Genomic DNA, 14,754 nt, shown 5'->3' with positions numbered 1-14,754 from the left:
GTTGTTGAGGTGTGAGAGAGGGGTTGGCGATGCAGGGTTATATACCTTCAGTTGCTGGAATTACATTGTCTTCGAGTTCATCATACTCGTCTGGGCTAGAAACGCCACCGGTGACCTATTGCTTGCCTGTGAAAACACAGGGTCAGACTAGTCGTTTCTAGACCTGACGAGTACGGTTTGAGCTAGGCAGTGTCCATGTCATGCAAGTTAACTCGCACCCCTATTTTCGACATAAAAACTATATTCAACTTCTATATACAATCACCATTCCATCTTCTCGCAACTTTCGCAACCACACATTACTCATCCCCCAGTAACTGCCTATCACCACTCCAGTCTTAACCCACAACCTTCTTCGCCTCTTTCCCCCCCTCCTTCCCATCCTTCTTCTTCTACCTCTTTGCCTCCTTCGGCACATATTTCATACCTTCCCTCCCCTCACTAACCACCCTCCCCCACTCCGCCATTACCCTAAACAAATAAACCTCCTCATCCTCCCTCCTCAGCGCCCTGTTCGCCCACCTCATCCCCTGCTCCGCAATCCACCTCGCCTCCTCCGTCCTACTCTTCAGTCTTACTTCCCGCCCATTAATCATCGCTCCCCTCGTATTTCCCAACCGATCGGCCGCTGACGCTTTCCCCTTCAGCCCCACGAAATACGCCAAGGTGGCGTGCAAGGAGTGGAAGCGGATGTCGATGGGGATGAAATGCAGGTAGGGCTGAAGGCGGGGGGTGTACCAGTGCTTGAATAAGGTGGAGGAGAGGGGGACGGTGGTGGAGCGGAGGGTTGAGAGGAATGTTGGGTGGTTGCTTGAAGCTGAAGCTGAGGTTGAGGAGGACTCTGGGGAAGGGTCGAGGGTTAAAAGATATTGATTTAACAAGGGGTTGGAAGAAGCGGGTAGAGTGGCTGTCAATTCGCTGGGATAGGAGGAAGACGGGGTAACGGACGAAAACCCAATGTCGAACGGCAAGAGGAAGTTAAGCAACGACGTCGGCACGCGTTCATAAGCGGCACGGGAACGGACTTCGTTTTGGGGGATTAGCATCAGGGTTTCTGAAGAAGCAGAAGAATTGGTAGAGACCATATGGACCAGCCGTTCCTGATGGCCGCCACGGAGCAGCTCATCCGTCACCGGCTCCGCTTGCGCGCCGCGCCAGTAGAGCGCGGGGGTCTTCATGTCGAAATCGCTGGTGTCCGGCTGGGTGTTGGCCTTCTTGAGGACTTCGTCCAGCGTGGGGATGGGGATCAGAATGTCGCTGTAGCTGGAGGTCTTGGAGCGGCTGAAGACGGGGACCAGATCCCGCACGGGAGGCACGGCGGGCGAGGTGAAGAAGAAGCTGTGCAGGTGGAAGAGGTCGGATTGGTGGCAGATGGATTGCGAAGCGGCAAAGTCGGCGAGGAAGATGCCGGCCCCTTTTGAGTGCGGGCGCACGCAGGAGAGGCAGAAGTCGCGGACGTCCCAGTGGATGCCGGCGCGGGTGGCGGTGCCGGGCGGGCAGGTCAGGGCGGTCATTTCTTGGAATTTGCGGACGGATATAGATGAAGGTTGTTGGATGCCAAGGGGGGCAGATGGTGTTTCTTCGCCGACTTCGCCTTCACGCTTGGTGAGCAACTTGCTGCCGAATCCCTTTTGCTTTGCCTTCTCGGTAAACCTCTTCACATCCTCCCAAGGGGTGATTACTCGTGGCCGGTCATCCAAGTTGATGGGAAGTTCCATGTCGGGAAGGTGTTTTGCAAACTTGTTGACCATCTTGACCAACTCATCCATGACCAATGCGTTTTCGGAATCTCTAGATAAGCTGTGGGAAGCTGTGCCATTGGCGACTTTGAGCAACGCAATGCCCGGTTCTTTGACCACCCGCTGGATGTCTTCTCTGATTTTGCTGGGCGAGATTCCCCAGAACGGGCGAATATCGTGAGCCACCTGGTCGAAGTCGTCGATGATAGGTGACTTGTTATCCACGGCAAACTTGTACCACTCATCAAACTTTGGTGGCGGATCCCTCCCTCCATAGCGAGCTTTGTACTCGTTCACGGCAACCGGGAGAGATTTGCTCGATGCGGCACGAGTCAAGTACCTGTCGGCACTGGTCCGGGCCTTGAAGATCATTGTCTCGATAGGGTGTTCGAACAAGTAGTCGTTCCTGTTGTTGGAAATGGCGACTATAGTGGCAAAGATGAGCGAGATGAACATGAGCGTAACCACGATGGTGCGATGGATAAGTACCACTCTTTGTATGTTGTTGGCGTAAACAAAGATCGATGTACCCAAGCATATGAGGACTACGGCGAGATAGGCAACGCCGTGCATGGTATTCTCAGCGCCTCCGGTGAGCTTCAGCTTGCCCCATCCGACAGCGAGGCCGGAGATGAAGGTGAAGATGCCCACAAGAGACAGCGGTGTCTTCTCGGTAGTCAGAAGACTTGCGGAAACGAACAGGACGGCAACGGCAAAGCCATCCGTGACAACATCAAAGACATACAAGGCATCGATACCCTTGAAGTGATGGCTTAACGGCACAGAAGGCAGAAACATACGGACTGAAGTGTACAGCAAACCGCTGCCGACTGCTGAGGCCAGAAACACCACACTCAGAGATATCAAACGGCTCTTGTTGGTCCTGGCCCAAGCGAGAACGCGCCATAGTAGGATCACAATGACACCGTCCAACAGGAGACCAAGCCATTGCAGTGAACGGACAAGGGTGCTATTGTCGAAGCTGGCACAAATGTAACTCGACCTCATGTCCTGGGAAGAGGCGAGATAGGCGCCCAAGGAGATGAAAAGGGTGGAAATTGTGAGTGATTGCTTGGACTCGGTAACCCAGTCCGCAACATCATCAAAGGTTGTTCGTCCCAGGTCATTTTCCTCCTCGGAATCCTTGGTCGAGGGGCCTACACGGGCCCGCCGACCTGGTAAGAGCTCATAGAAGAGAATTACCAAAGGAAGAAAGGCTTCGATGCCTGGAGACGAACATTGCAAGCCCGCCGTCACCCGATGGAAGAGTTCGAGTCTGAAGATGATGGCTGCTATCAGAACTGGCAGGAAATATCGTCGTGGCCTTTTCGGTAGGCTGGAAGAAGCAGGTCTCAATGAACCCCCTTCATCATCTGCTTAAGGTCAGTATCGATGTCGATGGATCCGAAGTGGTTGTCAACTTACCGAACCTCCCGTTGGAACCGGGAAGCCATTGCCAAAAGTAACTGGCAGCATAAGAGAAAGCCCCGGCTGTCAAAAGGACTAATATGGATGAGACTCGTGGTTGTTCTGTTCCATGTGTAAGTAGGTATCCGTTGTGTAACATGATGTGAGTACCTGGACTTACCTATTAATTGGTGACTTTCTATACTATGACCAAGCCAAAGGAAGGAAGCCACGGCACTAATCAAGACATGTGAGAGTTAGTATATGTTTGTTGCTGTATGCATGCATCTTCATGCAGATTGTCGGCATCAACCGTTTCAACTCACCAGAACGCCGAGAGCTGTGACCCTCCAGTCGCCCCGGACGCCATGGAGCTCAAAGGGGCAACTTGTTTGTTATAAAACTCCAATGCAAAACTCTGTTTAACGAAAGGCTGGAAGTAAAAAGTCTATAGTACGAAATACTAGGTAGGGATATCTTGAAAAGAGAAATTATAGTGCTATCAACCCATGCTCTCCCAAGTGGAAACAAGCTGACATGACGATAGTATGAGAAAGAGGGAAAAGAAAAGGAAACTCCATGACTAGAGGTAGAATAGCACTCCGCTGACTGACAGAATTCACGGACTGAATCTCAACTCAGCCCCTGTTTCCATTGCCAATGAGATCTCCGTTGGGTGGCTCCAGAAGCCTGGGATAAGCCTGGAGTTCGGGGATATGACCCCCTTTTCTTTCTCCTGACATCTGCCTGCCGGGGCGGCCGGGGAAGCTACTGCTAAGGGACACGTTACTCTTGCACCTAAAAGGGAGACAAAAGGATGTACTCACTAACATCTTAATTACCTGCATGGGCTGCACCTCTGACGTTCCGCCACTCCACCATCCGCGGCTCCCCAAAGTTCGGTTACATTCCCAACTTCAACCCGAAGTGTTCCATCGAAGCTTCGTGGAACCTGACCCCTTCTTCCGTTTTCGCAGCCTCGTGCTTTCTTTTTTTCTTCAGCAATTTTTTAACTTCTCGACACTCGTTCAACATCAGCTTATCCCTAGAAGCACGGTTTCAACTGACTGATTCCACCCGACGCCATTTCCTACCGAAACCTCTGCCGAAAAAACACCACCGATATCCTCAACAACCGCCCGACAACACCCCCCAAGAACAATGTCAAGATGACCAACCTCCAAACGGGCCCTTCCGCCCGCGGTCTCTCACGCTTCGCCATCCCCGCCGTCTGCGCCCTCATCGTGTTCCTCGGCTACTTCTCGCAATACCTCTTCAACACCAGCTCCGACCTCGCTCCCGGTCCTCTCACCCGTCGCGAATCCATAACCCTCAACACCCTCCTCGTCTGCCTCTGGCTGACCTACTACAAAGCCTGCACCGTCGATCCCGGTCGGTACCAGTTTCCACGGAAAGAAAAAGAGGAGAATAACATTACAAATGCAGGACAGAACAAAAGATGGTGCAAAAAGTGCAACGTCCCCAAACCCCCGCGCGCCCACCACTGCCGACACTGCGCCCGATGCATCCCGCGCATGGACCACCACTGTCCATGGACAGGCAACTGCGTTTCCTTGCAAACTTTCCCGCACTTCTTGCGGTTCCTGGTGTACACCAACGCCGCGCTGGTCTACTTTGCTCGACTTCTCTGGGCAAGACTATACTACGGCCTCTGGGACCAGCGACACACGCCCGCGTACCTCGGACCCTCAGTGGGCGCGCTGCTGGGGTGCACGATGTTGAGTATAGTGTGGTTCGCGACGCAGTTTGCGCTGACGGTGTTGCTGGTTACTACCGTGCGCAGCTGGGTCTTGGGCAAGACGATGATTGAGGAGTGGGAGGCTGAGAGACATGAGTCCCTGTTGGCGAGGAGCTATGATGGGGATGAGTACTGGGGCGCGGATGGCGCCAGTAGTGGGTTCGTGCCGGTTAGGGTCGAGTTTCCGTATGATAATGGGTTTTGGACGAATATGGCGCAGGCTATGGGGACAGGGAATTTATTGAGGTGGTTCTTGCCGGTTGGCGGCGGTGGACCAATGATCAACAATGAGGCGCCGTGGAAGGGCATCGGGTGGGAGTATGAGGAGAATGGGTTTAATGATCGGGTGGGCATGTGGCCGCCGCCGGACCCGGAGAAGCTGCGCAGGGAGAGGGCCGGTGCTGGGGGAAAGTGGCCCGGTGCTATGCAGAACCTGAGTGCTGAAAGGCCGGAAGTTGAATACTACCGAAGTTCCGAAGATATGAAGGCTGCGTTTAAGAGGAGGCAACATGAGGATATGAGGAGGAGATCAAGAAGACAGCACTCGTCTGAAGAGGACGAGATCATGGCTGAGTTGGAGGAGGACGAGGGGTACGAGCAGCAACGCTCAAGGCCCCGCTCACCACCACAACAGGGCAGGAGATGGAGGAATAGCGAGGGTGATACGCTTTGGGATTATGGTGTTGATGTGGATGAGGAGGAGAGCTATGGGCATCCAGGCCAGGGAGTCTCCGAGTCAGTACCGCTTGTTGGAACGGCGACCGGATACGATGATGGCCAAGGAGATGAAGAGGACGTGCCGCTTGCGGAGCTAATACGCAGACGCAGAGTAAAAGGCAGTGGAGGATATGAGTGAGGAGCAAGCACATACGCGACATTCAGCTTCATAATACCAGATACCCAATGCACATATTCAACTTTTTTGAACGACTCGGGCTTTTTCTCACTGATTGTCTTGTCTTTTACCATCCGCCTCATGGCCCGACACAGAGAATATCACACACCCTCAAGTGAACAACTCGACAAGGCATACCTAACATATGCTTCTCGCTGGCGTTTACTGTGTTAATCCCCAACAACCAGCATGATGTCATGTCACCACAGATGGGTTGAACAGAAACTGCCGTTCAAAGTTGATGTTCAGTTGAACCTAAGCACCCCCACATAATGTGGAGTAAAAGGGGTTGCCGCTTGCCGGGGAACATTGCCCCGAATCCATTCGCTGTTTCCCGTCAGCCTGTGACAGCGTCGTGGGGCTTCACAACCCCCCTATAAACCGCCACTGACGCCTGAAGGGTCTAACGGATTATAGGAAATAATAATGTACATCTTGAGGGGTTGACGACGCGTTTGGCTGGTTATTGATGAATGATGATCAGGGACCACCAGCTGCTGGATTTTTCATTGCTTTTCTCTCTTGTCAGGCACTCAGGTTGAAAATTCGGGGCTGGCCCAAATATTCCCCAGGACTCTGAAACTGATCTGAGACTTTGTCTCTTTTTTTTCATTCTCTACCATAGTGTACACCTTCTCGTAAATATTTGGTTTGTCTTTTCACTCTCTCAGGAAAATACCACCGGGCAACAACCGACAACGCCACGATCGAAATCTTCCAAGTCATCAAGTTCGGTTGAGTGGGAGAAACGATTCCAACGGACCACTGCCAAGTCTTGATATCTGTTTGAGCCGCGATAACCGCTCCGTTGTTACCTCACTTCTGCTGCAAGACAGAAGTGAAAGACATCAAGTGTTGAGACTTTGAGATTCGAAAACTCTCATCTCATCTTTTTTTCTTACTTGATTTCCTTTCCATCCCAACACTCAAGAGGGTTTCGTTTGCTCTGAGATCCCGCGGGCAGATAAACAAGCAGGTCTGGTCATTCATCTTCACCTTCACTAGACCTTCTAGACTTGGCAGCTCTGTTTGGTTGTTGGTCGTCGTCGTTGGTCGTTGATCAACCCACTTCAAAGTTCAAACTTGCTCGACTTGGTCATTGCTCATCCTCACCACTTCGTCTTTTTGGGTTCCAAACTCAAATACCCTCGACTCAGCCCAATCCAACCACAACTCAAAAGACGTGGACAAAAACCAGTCCAGTCTTCAAGCTCCTACCTAAACAAACCCGCCCAAAAACATACCTCAGAAATCAGCCAAGATGCTCAACTGGTAAGCCGCCTCCCTCACATCTCACCTACCCTCTCACTTGCCCCTCCCTCTCTCTTCTAACACCAAAAAAAGGTACAAAGCCAAACTCGCCGCCCGGCCCCTCCTAACCCAATCCATCACCACAGCCATCCTCTTCGGCGTAGGCGACGTCACCGCGCAACAACTCGTCGACCGGCGCGGCCTTTCCAACCACGACGTCACCCGCACGGGACGAATGGTTTTCTACGGCGGCGCCGTCTTCGGCCCCGCCGCGACAACCTGGTTCCGCGTTCTGCAGAAACACGTGGTGATCCCCGGTTCGGCGAACAAGACGATCCTAGCCCGTGTCGCTGCCGACCAGGGCCTGTTTGCGCCTACGTTTATTGGCATCTTTTTGAGTTCCATGGCGGTCATGGAGGGGACGGATGTGGGTGACAAGTTAAAGAAGAATTACTGGGAGGCGTTGAGCACGAATTGGATGGTTTGGCCGTTTGTGCAGCTGGTGAATTTCAAGATGGTCCCGCTGGATCATCGGGTGTTGTTTGTTAATGTGATTAGTATTGGGTGGAACTGTTATTTGAGTTGGTTGAATGGGAAGTAGAGGGAGGACTCATGGCCCTGTGGCAGGAGAGGACTGGGTTGGGAAGGGAAGGGAAGGTAAAGGTAAAGAAAAGGAAGGGAAGGTAAAGAAAAGGAAGGGAAGGTAAAGAAAAGGAAGGGAAGGAGTGTTCAAGAGCTCTCTCTTTGCAAACAACTGCGAGCGGTCGGGTCAGCGTCGAACGGAGAGATATGAGACAGAAATTTGAGAGTATCAAAACCTGGATACCGACTGCTGTGGTTTCTTCAAGGCGTAGTATAGAGTGCGTTAGAAGGGAAAGGTGATGATCCCTGGGACGGTTTAGACACTTCTCAACACACCCAAACTTGGTCCAGCGCATTCGTTCTCTCGCAAAGGCACGACCCAAAGGAGAGTAAAGACGTAAAGATAACCAATTCAATAAGAATAAACATTAACTAAACTACTCGCTCGCTTGCCATGCTTGCTTGCCTGTCTTGCTTGCTTTAAAACGACTGTGTAAACCGACTTTTCGTCCGCCTTCCTCCATCCTCCATCCATCCATCCTCCCAGTGTAGCTTGTAGCTTGCTTGCTCTATCGTTTGTAGGGGTATAGAAAAAGATAAGATAAAGAAAGCCATCCGCGCCGCGCCGGTAGTAGTGTAGTAGGAAAGAAACGAAAAGTAAAGTGCCTTCCAACTCGATCCTTCCTCTGTTCTTTTCTCTTGACCCGCCCTGCTCTGACCCTCCAAGTGACTTTCCTGCCCTGGCCGTCTGAAAACGAATATGTGGGGGAATGTGTGTGGTATAATAAAACATAAAACCCCGAAAAGGAGAAGAAGAAAATCCAGAACGTTTCAAATCCATTACTTCATATTGATCCTCTTTTTTTTTTTTTTTCTTCCCGACCGTCCTGTACTTCCCGTAATATCCAACCCCGACCCTAACCCTAACCACGTCCGCTTCTTCCTCAACTTTTTTCTTTCCCCTGCTCCTCCCCGCACCCTTGCTAAAGAAGAAGGCACCCGCAAAGAAGGACTTCTCCGAACGGCAAGACCAGAAACAGCAGCAGAGCACTACCCGCTACCGTTATTGTTATCCGACCGTCCAAACATCCTTCTCAAAGCACCACCAAACTTCTTTTTCTTTGCCTTCTCGCCGGTAGGTGTTTCAGACCTGTTCTCAGGCAGTGCCGTCTCAGCGCCCGTAGCTGCGGACAAAGCAGTAGCGGTACTTGCCCTCCTAGGACCCAGTCCTGGAGCAACAGCAGCAGCAGAAGCAGTAGCAGCAAACGGACCACCATTCGTCGGGGCAAAACCAGATCCACCGCTGATGGACCTCGTGCCGAGACTTCCACTTCTGACATCAGTGGTGGTGCCGGATCTCCTAATAAATCCCGGCATAGGGATGCCGCCTCCGTTCATGGTCTCTTCGACTGGTGGCGGGGATGCTTTTTCGCTTCGGCCGGGGAGGGAGAAGCTAGGCATTCTGGATCCCCGTTTTTGGAGTCGGGGATGAGGCTGGGTTCTGGGGCTGATATCAGAGGTGGTCATGGTGTCGATGGTAGCGGGAGTCCGCAACCTTTCCTCGGCAACATCGACTTCCTGATCCTGATCGACTTGGCCTTGGTTCCTCAGCCCTTGTAACTCGGCTTTGCTCCGTTCTAGCTTGGAGTCTCTCCTCGCAGCACTCTCCACTGGGGCTTCCGGGCGAGCGATGGCGTCGGCACCTTCCTGGACGTGTTGATGGTGATGCTTCTTACGCGAGAAAACGGACATCAGGCCTCGCTTAGGGCGGTGCTGCTCGGTAGTGGCGGCGGCGGGAATTTCCGAAGTCTGAACATTAGGAGCCGTCTGAGATGTAGGCAAGATCTGACCGCGCCCGGAGCGGGTACGGCGAAGTTCTTCGTTTCCAGCTGCCGCGTCGTTGTCGGCTTGCGGAGGCGCGATTGCAGAACCGAGTCTCGCCGTCTTCGACAATTTGTGATGACCACCAAGGGATCCAACGCTACCACGCGCATTACCATTACTATTAACATATCGCCCTTCCTCCTCTTCAACAATCGACACCTGTCTGTCACGCATAGTGCCCAAGGCCATACTCCGAGCAGCAGCAGCTGCAGGCGCCGAAGTCGAACCCTTCAATCCGGATAGAACCGCCGGTACCGGCGGCACGACCTCGTCTTCATCACTCGACTCGTCAAAACGGCTTTTAAATCTGCTGGAACTCCCGGCATCCTCCTCATCGCTCGAATCTCCGAACCGGCTGGAGAACCTAGTTCCAGTCGACGTCCTCTTCTTCTTATCAGCGCCTCCCTTCTTTCCCAGTGTAGGCATCTTCATGCCACCGGGACTTCTCCTTCCACCAATGTTCGCCGCAGAGTCACGCAGCGTGGTGCGCATACCCATACCCATACCTGTGCCGGAACCCATAGTCCCCCTGCTAGAGGGTGGCGTGTCAAGTTTAGAGTTTGAGTTGGTAGGCGTCATAGCTCGCAAAGAGGTGAGAAGCTTAGTGCCACTTCCGCGACTATCTACGGATCCAGCAGCTGGCGAGTTCGGACGGAGTGATTTCGGGAAGCCGCCAGCAGAAAGGCCTCCGCCGGCTGAACTAGCACGGGCTCGCTTGAAGCTGCTCTCGCTGCTGGTAGAGCCGCGGCGCTTAATGTGTGACTGATGTGTGCTTGCTAGGCGGATTGTAGAGGTTCGGGGAGTCGCAGCCGGAGCCGGAGCCGGAGTCTCCGAAGCTGCACGACGTTCTCGTTTCGTGAGTTGAGATGTTGCAGGGACCGGACCGGGATCTGGGTAAGATGCTCGGCGGTCGGCCGGAGGCTCAGAGCGCAGGGATTTGCGGAGTCGAGGTCCATCGTTCACGGGGGCAGCCTTGGGTTGAGGAGGCGCACTGCGCATAGTAGTTCGCATCGTCATCGTCGATGCCATCGGTGCTACGGGAACTTCAGGCTCCTCCCACTTGGTGCCTGGCTTGATCTGATAGGTACGATCGGGGATCACGCGAGCTGGCGCAGGGGCAGGGGCGGCCGCTTCCTTTGCCTTCCCCTTGGTGTTCTTCTTCCGGGGTTGTTCCTCCTGACGCGACTGCTGCTTCTGTTGCCGTTGTTGTTGTTGTTGTTGTTGTTGTTGTTGCTGTTGCTGTTGTCGTTGCTGCTCAAGCATCATCTGACGAGCCATTTGCACAGCCAAAGCCTGCCTCTCGGAGTTCCTCCTCTCAACCGACTTCTTCCTCCTAGGCTTCTCTACCGGTGCGCTCATTTCTTCCCTGTCACCTTCGATCCCGGCATCCTCCTTGGCTTCCCATTCCAGCTGTGCTCGTCGCTCAGCTGTAAGACTCCTCCAGTAAGCCTTGGCCCGCTCCCAGTCGTCCTCTTGAGGCGACTCTCCGGAGTGAGACCCAATGGCGGTCGTGGCGGTCGAAAGTGCAGGTACAAGACTTCGTGGCGGATCGAGAGGCGACGGAGTGTCAGATGTATCTTGTTGGTAGGAGTTGTTGGCTCCAGGAAAGTCCAAAACAGCATTGAGTGACTGAAAGCCCTCCCCTTCAGCCTCGGAAAGATCCTCATAGGCATCAGCGTATACACTTGAGTCATCCGACTCGCTTTCCGAAACCGGCTGTGATTGAGTGCCTGTTGTCTGTTGTCCAGTAGCTTGTTCGACACCAGTGGCCGAACTCTTGGACGTATCCGAGTCTTCGGGAAACCCACCGGGGACTTCCACAAAGAACTTGGGCGTGTCGTTCTGGCTCACTGGGGGAGTTGGCTGCGTCAAGGAGATAACCGGGATATTCGGAGCACTATTCCGTCGCCGAGCTTCCTCCTGAGTAAACATTGAGTGGATAGCGGGGGTGTTGCCATTCTGAAAGGCCGTCTTGACTGGAGATACTTGTGGTGAAGATAGCGAGTTGCGGCGCGGCTGTGGTGGCGGATCCATGAAACTCGGATAGTCGTATAAGCTGCCTGTCATCTCGGACGCAAGACTGGTCGACCCGTCACTGTCATCGCTAGCATATCCACCTCCCTCCACCGACGTAATCACCGGTGGAAGCGGCTCTCTAAACCGTGAGATATTAGCTGGACTTCGTACCCGTTCCTCGCGTTCCCTTTGCAGCATGCCACCTATAGCATGGTCACTGCTTTGCGCAAAACTTTCAGCTACAGGACTCAGGGGAAGTGGCGTTGTGTATGGCGCAGTGTAAGAAACATCTCCTATCGGTCGAAGCGGTCGTTCATCTTCTTTCGCTTCCTGTAACTGTGGCTTCCTGACATTCCTCACACTGCCAAAGCTGGGAAGCGCCGGCCGTGGCTTCATAGTCTCCTCATCATCGAGTGTTGCCGACAAGTCCACGTTTGCCCATCGACGGATACCGGTAGGGCTAGCCAAAGGTGGTGAGATCGATCGCTCCTTAGGGGCAGGTTCGGCGACGGTGATGGCTGGTTGGGTTTCATCATCGAAGCTTACACGCACGGACTTCTTCCGTTTCACGGGCCGGTCTGTACTCCATGAGGCTTCCGACGAGAGATCCGAGGGCGATGGGCCGCGGGCGGGGCTGGTCTGTTTTAGAGCCGACTTTCGTGGGGAGACTGATCGGGGTGGTGGTGAATGCCTAACAGTTAGAGTATCCTGAACAGGTCCAAAGTGTGCTTGTCGAGCAGGGCTTATTGATGAAGCCCGGTGAGGTTGGTTCTTTCTCTGAGACACTGAAGCTGCCCGTATTGGTAGTTGACTAGCTTGGGAAGATGACTGTATTGGATGTTGTTCTGATTGCGAGCGGGTATGCGAGACTATCCTCTGTCGAGATGGTATCGAGTCGAGAGCACTAGAGCCCCTCGATGTGTTTGCCTCATCTGACTCTGACTCTTCCTCCGGCTCCTCCCTCACAATGGATGGCAACCTCCTCACCATTGGGCGACCATCCTTAGTTACGACCATTGGTGTTGATGTTGTTGGGTGATGGTGATCGGTGATGACTTCTTCCTCTTCTTCGACGTCCGAGTCCTCTTCCTGTGGTTGTTCAGTCGGCTGTGGTTGGGTAGCTGGAGAAATTACGGGAGATCGTGAGGGTGACCGTTCTTGAGTCTCCTGTCGCGAGACTTGTGCTGCTGGTAATTGTTGAACAGGGGCTGGTGCTTGTACCTGTGGAGCTGTCCTTGTCGTGATAGCGGTGCCGGTATTACCGGTCTGGTCGCTTGTTGGGACGTTACTCTTAGTACGACCCACGGTGCCTTGTGCGAGGTGTTGCCCAGCCTTGGGTGGATGCTTCTTCTTCTTGGAACGAGTAGGTTGCTGCGATGCTGCTACGATGGCGTGTTCAACGGCGAGGAGGTCGGAACGTCTGATCATCCGGCGGGAGTTGGGATCGTAGACCAATGTTTGGTCAGCGGCGGAGGCGGAGGAAGCTCGCGGTCGAGTGGAGGATGGGGTCCCCGCCTCTAATAATAGGGAACCCCTTGACCGCTGGGGCTGGACCGCCGATTGGGAATCTTGGGCCGGAAAGTCGGTGGTGCTGCGGGTATCAGCCGGGGATACTGGCGGTGAGCCGACCCTAACCCGGGCTGGATACGAGAAGTTGATGGATGACGCCCGACTTTCAGGCCGATCTTCCTGATGCACCGCAATCTGGGGTGGACTCGATGGAGGGCTTGCCATTGCGAAATCCGTTTTCCGAACGCTTGACAGGTCTCCCACCTTTGCGGGCCCAAACCAAGCTGGGCCATCGTCCGTCCCCAGTTTCTGTGATGGGGCGCGTTCGACGCCCAGGCTTTGTGTTCTGCGGTGCGCACTCTTCTGGGCCGCGCTCGTCCCCGTCATTCCAACGGTCGTGGCCACACTCTTGGGCAATGCTGGAACAGGGGGTAGCTCTTCGATGGACTGAGACTGGCGACGTCTGGAGTTTCTGCTATCGGGTCGGTGTGGACTGGGGCTTCGAAAGGTACGTTCGGTCATGGAGCTCGAGCTCCCACTGCGCCGTAGGTTTGGTCTTCCGCGGGTATCGGGGTTCGTACGTGTGGATGCCACGGAGGCACTGCGCCGAACGGTGCGCTTCGTCTGGATTTCGGCGACATTGGTCGGAGTGATGGGTCGGGCACGGAGGGCGGCGGCGGCGGCAGCGGCCGACAGGTTCGAGGCTTGCTGAGCTTCATTGCGCTTGAAGACGGCGGCGGCGGCAGAGGCAGCATTGGGATTCGCAGTCGCCGCGGTCAATGGCTGTTTATTGCGCGACATGGAATCTAGCAGTCAGCAATCGGGATTCCTGTTCGCGACTGGACTGGACTGGATCGGACTGGACGGGACGGGGACCATAGGGTATCCGCGGAAAGCATGGGGAAGGTAGGAATGAATGGAGAAACAAGGGATAATTGAACAAGCAGCAGCTGGTACCGGTGGAGCGAGCTAGTAGTAGTGTAGGAAAAGTGTAATTGCAAGCGCGCGCGCCGACCACCATGTCATACATCCAGAATCATGGCATCGCGAACAAAGACAAACGGTGATCGAAATGGGCACTGTCTCACTGTCTCTCGGGGGACAGGACCAGGCCGAAAGGAGGTCTAGAATAGAAAAAGGACGCCAATGACGACATACCGGATTGGGCGGCCGATGCCTCCACGAGCTGCCGAACATTGTTTGAAATGTTGTATCCTCCCCAGCTCGACAGGTAGTATTTCTCGTACCTCTACCTGGATGTCGCTGTCGTCGCTATGTAGGTATGTGGTGGTGTCTCTGTGTTCGTGTTCCAAGCCATCACCAACCTGGCGATCTTGCTCATTACCGAGCGAGGCTTCTCATAGGGCGCAATCGAGGAATTAGTGGAGGGACCTGAGGTCGGCTGTCGGATGCGAGAAAAAGGAGAGATTGAAGGGAGCTGAGCCGTTGGTCGGTCGTCGCAAAGGGTTTATCGGGACGGGACTGAAGAGATAGGTCGGCGACGACACGTGTAGGTGGGAGCGATGATTGCGTGGTGTGGAGGTGGTGATGGTGGTGGGTGTGCTGGTTGTCGTTGTTTGAGACTGGAGGGAGTGGCAGCGCCGGACTGCATGGAAAAGGAGGACAACGGGTCGTCGAGGGTAGTGTGGTATCGAGAAAGAAATGATGACGCTCGGAGGACGGGAGTTGGAGTGCGGTAGCTGCGGTCGCAG

The 14,754-nt window shown here is 54.1% G+C and overlaps 4 protein-coding genes across 4 annotated transcripts; 2 read left to right on the top strand and 2 right to left on the bottom strand.

Annotated features, from left to right (window-relative positions):
• Window positions 1-392: 392 nt before the first annotated feature.
• SMAC4_05015 (uncharacterized protein) lies at window positions 393-3,528 on the bottom strand (the record flags this gene model as incomplete). The annotated part of the gene is made up of 4 exons (XM_066090220.1): window positions 3,473-3,528; window positions 3,328-3,383; window positions 3,165-3,269; window positions 393-3,112 (listed from the first exon to the last, which is right to left on the bottom strand). Exons 1-4 carry the CDS (start codon window positions 3,514-3,516, stop codon window positions 393-395), a joined length of 2,925 nt encoding a protein of 974 aa, XP_065945499.1. The 5' UTR covers window positions 3,517-3,528.
• A 725-nt stretch (window positions 3,529-4,253) lies between these two features.
• On the top strand, window positions 4,254-5,761 carry SMAC4_05016 (uncharacterized protein; the record flags this gene model as incomplete). The annotated part of the gene is made up of 1 exon (XM_003352854.2): window positions 4,254-5,761. The coding sequence occupies exon 1, from the start codon at window positions 4,316-4,318 to the stop codon at window positions 5,759-5,761; it is 1,446 nt and encodes a 481-aa protein (XP_003352902.1). The 5' UTR covers window positions 4,254-4,315.
• A 904-nt stretch (window positions 5,762-6,665) lies between these two features.
• On the top strand, window positions 6,666-7,754 carry SMAC4_05017 (uncharacterized protein). The gene is made up of 2 exons (XM_003352855.2): window positions 6,666-7,072; window positions 7,145-7,754. Exons 1-2 carry the CDS (start codon window positions 7,062-7,064, stop codon window positions 7,650-7,652), a joined length of 519 nt encoding a protein of 172 aa, XP_003352903.1. The 5' UTR covers window positions 6,666-7,061; the 3' UTR covers window positions 7,653-7,754.
• Window positions 7,755-8,683: 929 nt separating this feature from the next.
• Window positions 8,684-14,015, bottom strand: SMAC4_05018 (uncharacterized protein; the record flags this gene model as incomplete). Its single annotated transcript, XM_024655395.2, has 1 exon — window positions 8,684-14,015. The coding sequence occupies exon 1, from the start codon at window positions 13,841-13,843 to the stop codon at window positions 8,684-8,686; it is 5,160 nt and encodes a 1,719-aa protein (XP_024511289.1). The 5' UTR covers window positions 13,844-14,015.
• Between the last annotated feature and the right edge of the window lie 739 nt (window positions 14,016-14,754).

Source organism: Sordaria macrospora, chromosome 1, assembly GCF_033870435.1.
Source record: "Sordaria macrospora chromosome 1, complete sequence".
Taxonomy (NCBI): domain Eukaryota; kingdom Fungi; phylum Ascomycota; class Sordariomycetes; order Sordariales; family Sordariaceae; genus Sordaria; species Sordaria macrospora.
This window is presented reverse-complemented; position numbering and strand designations above follow the sequence as displayed.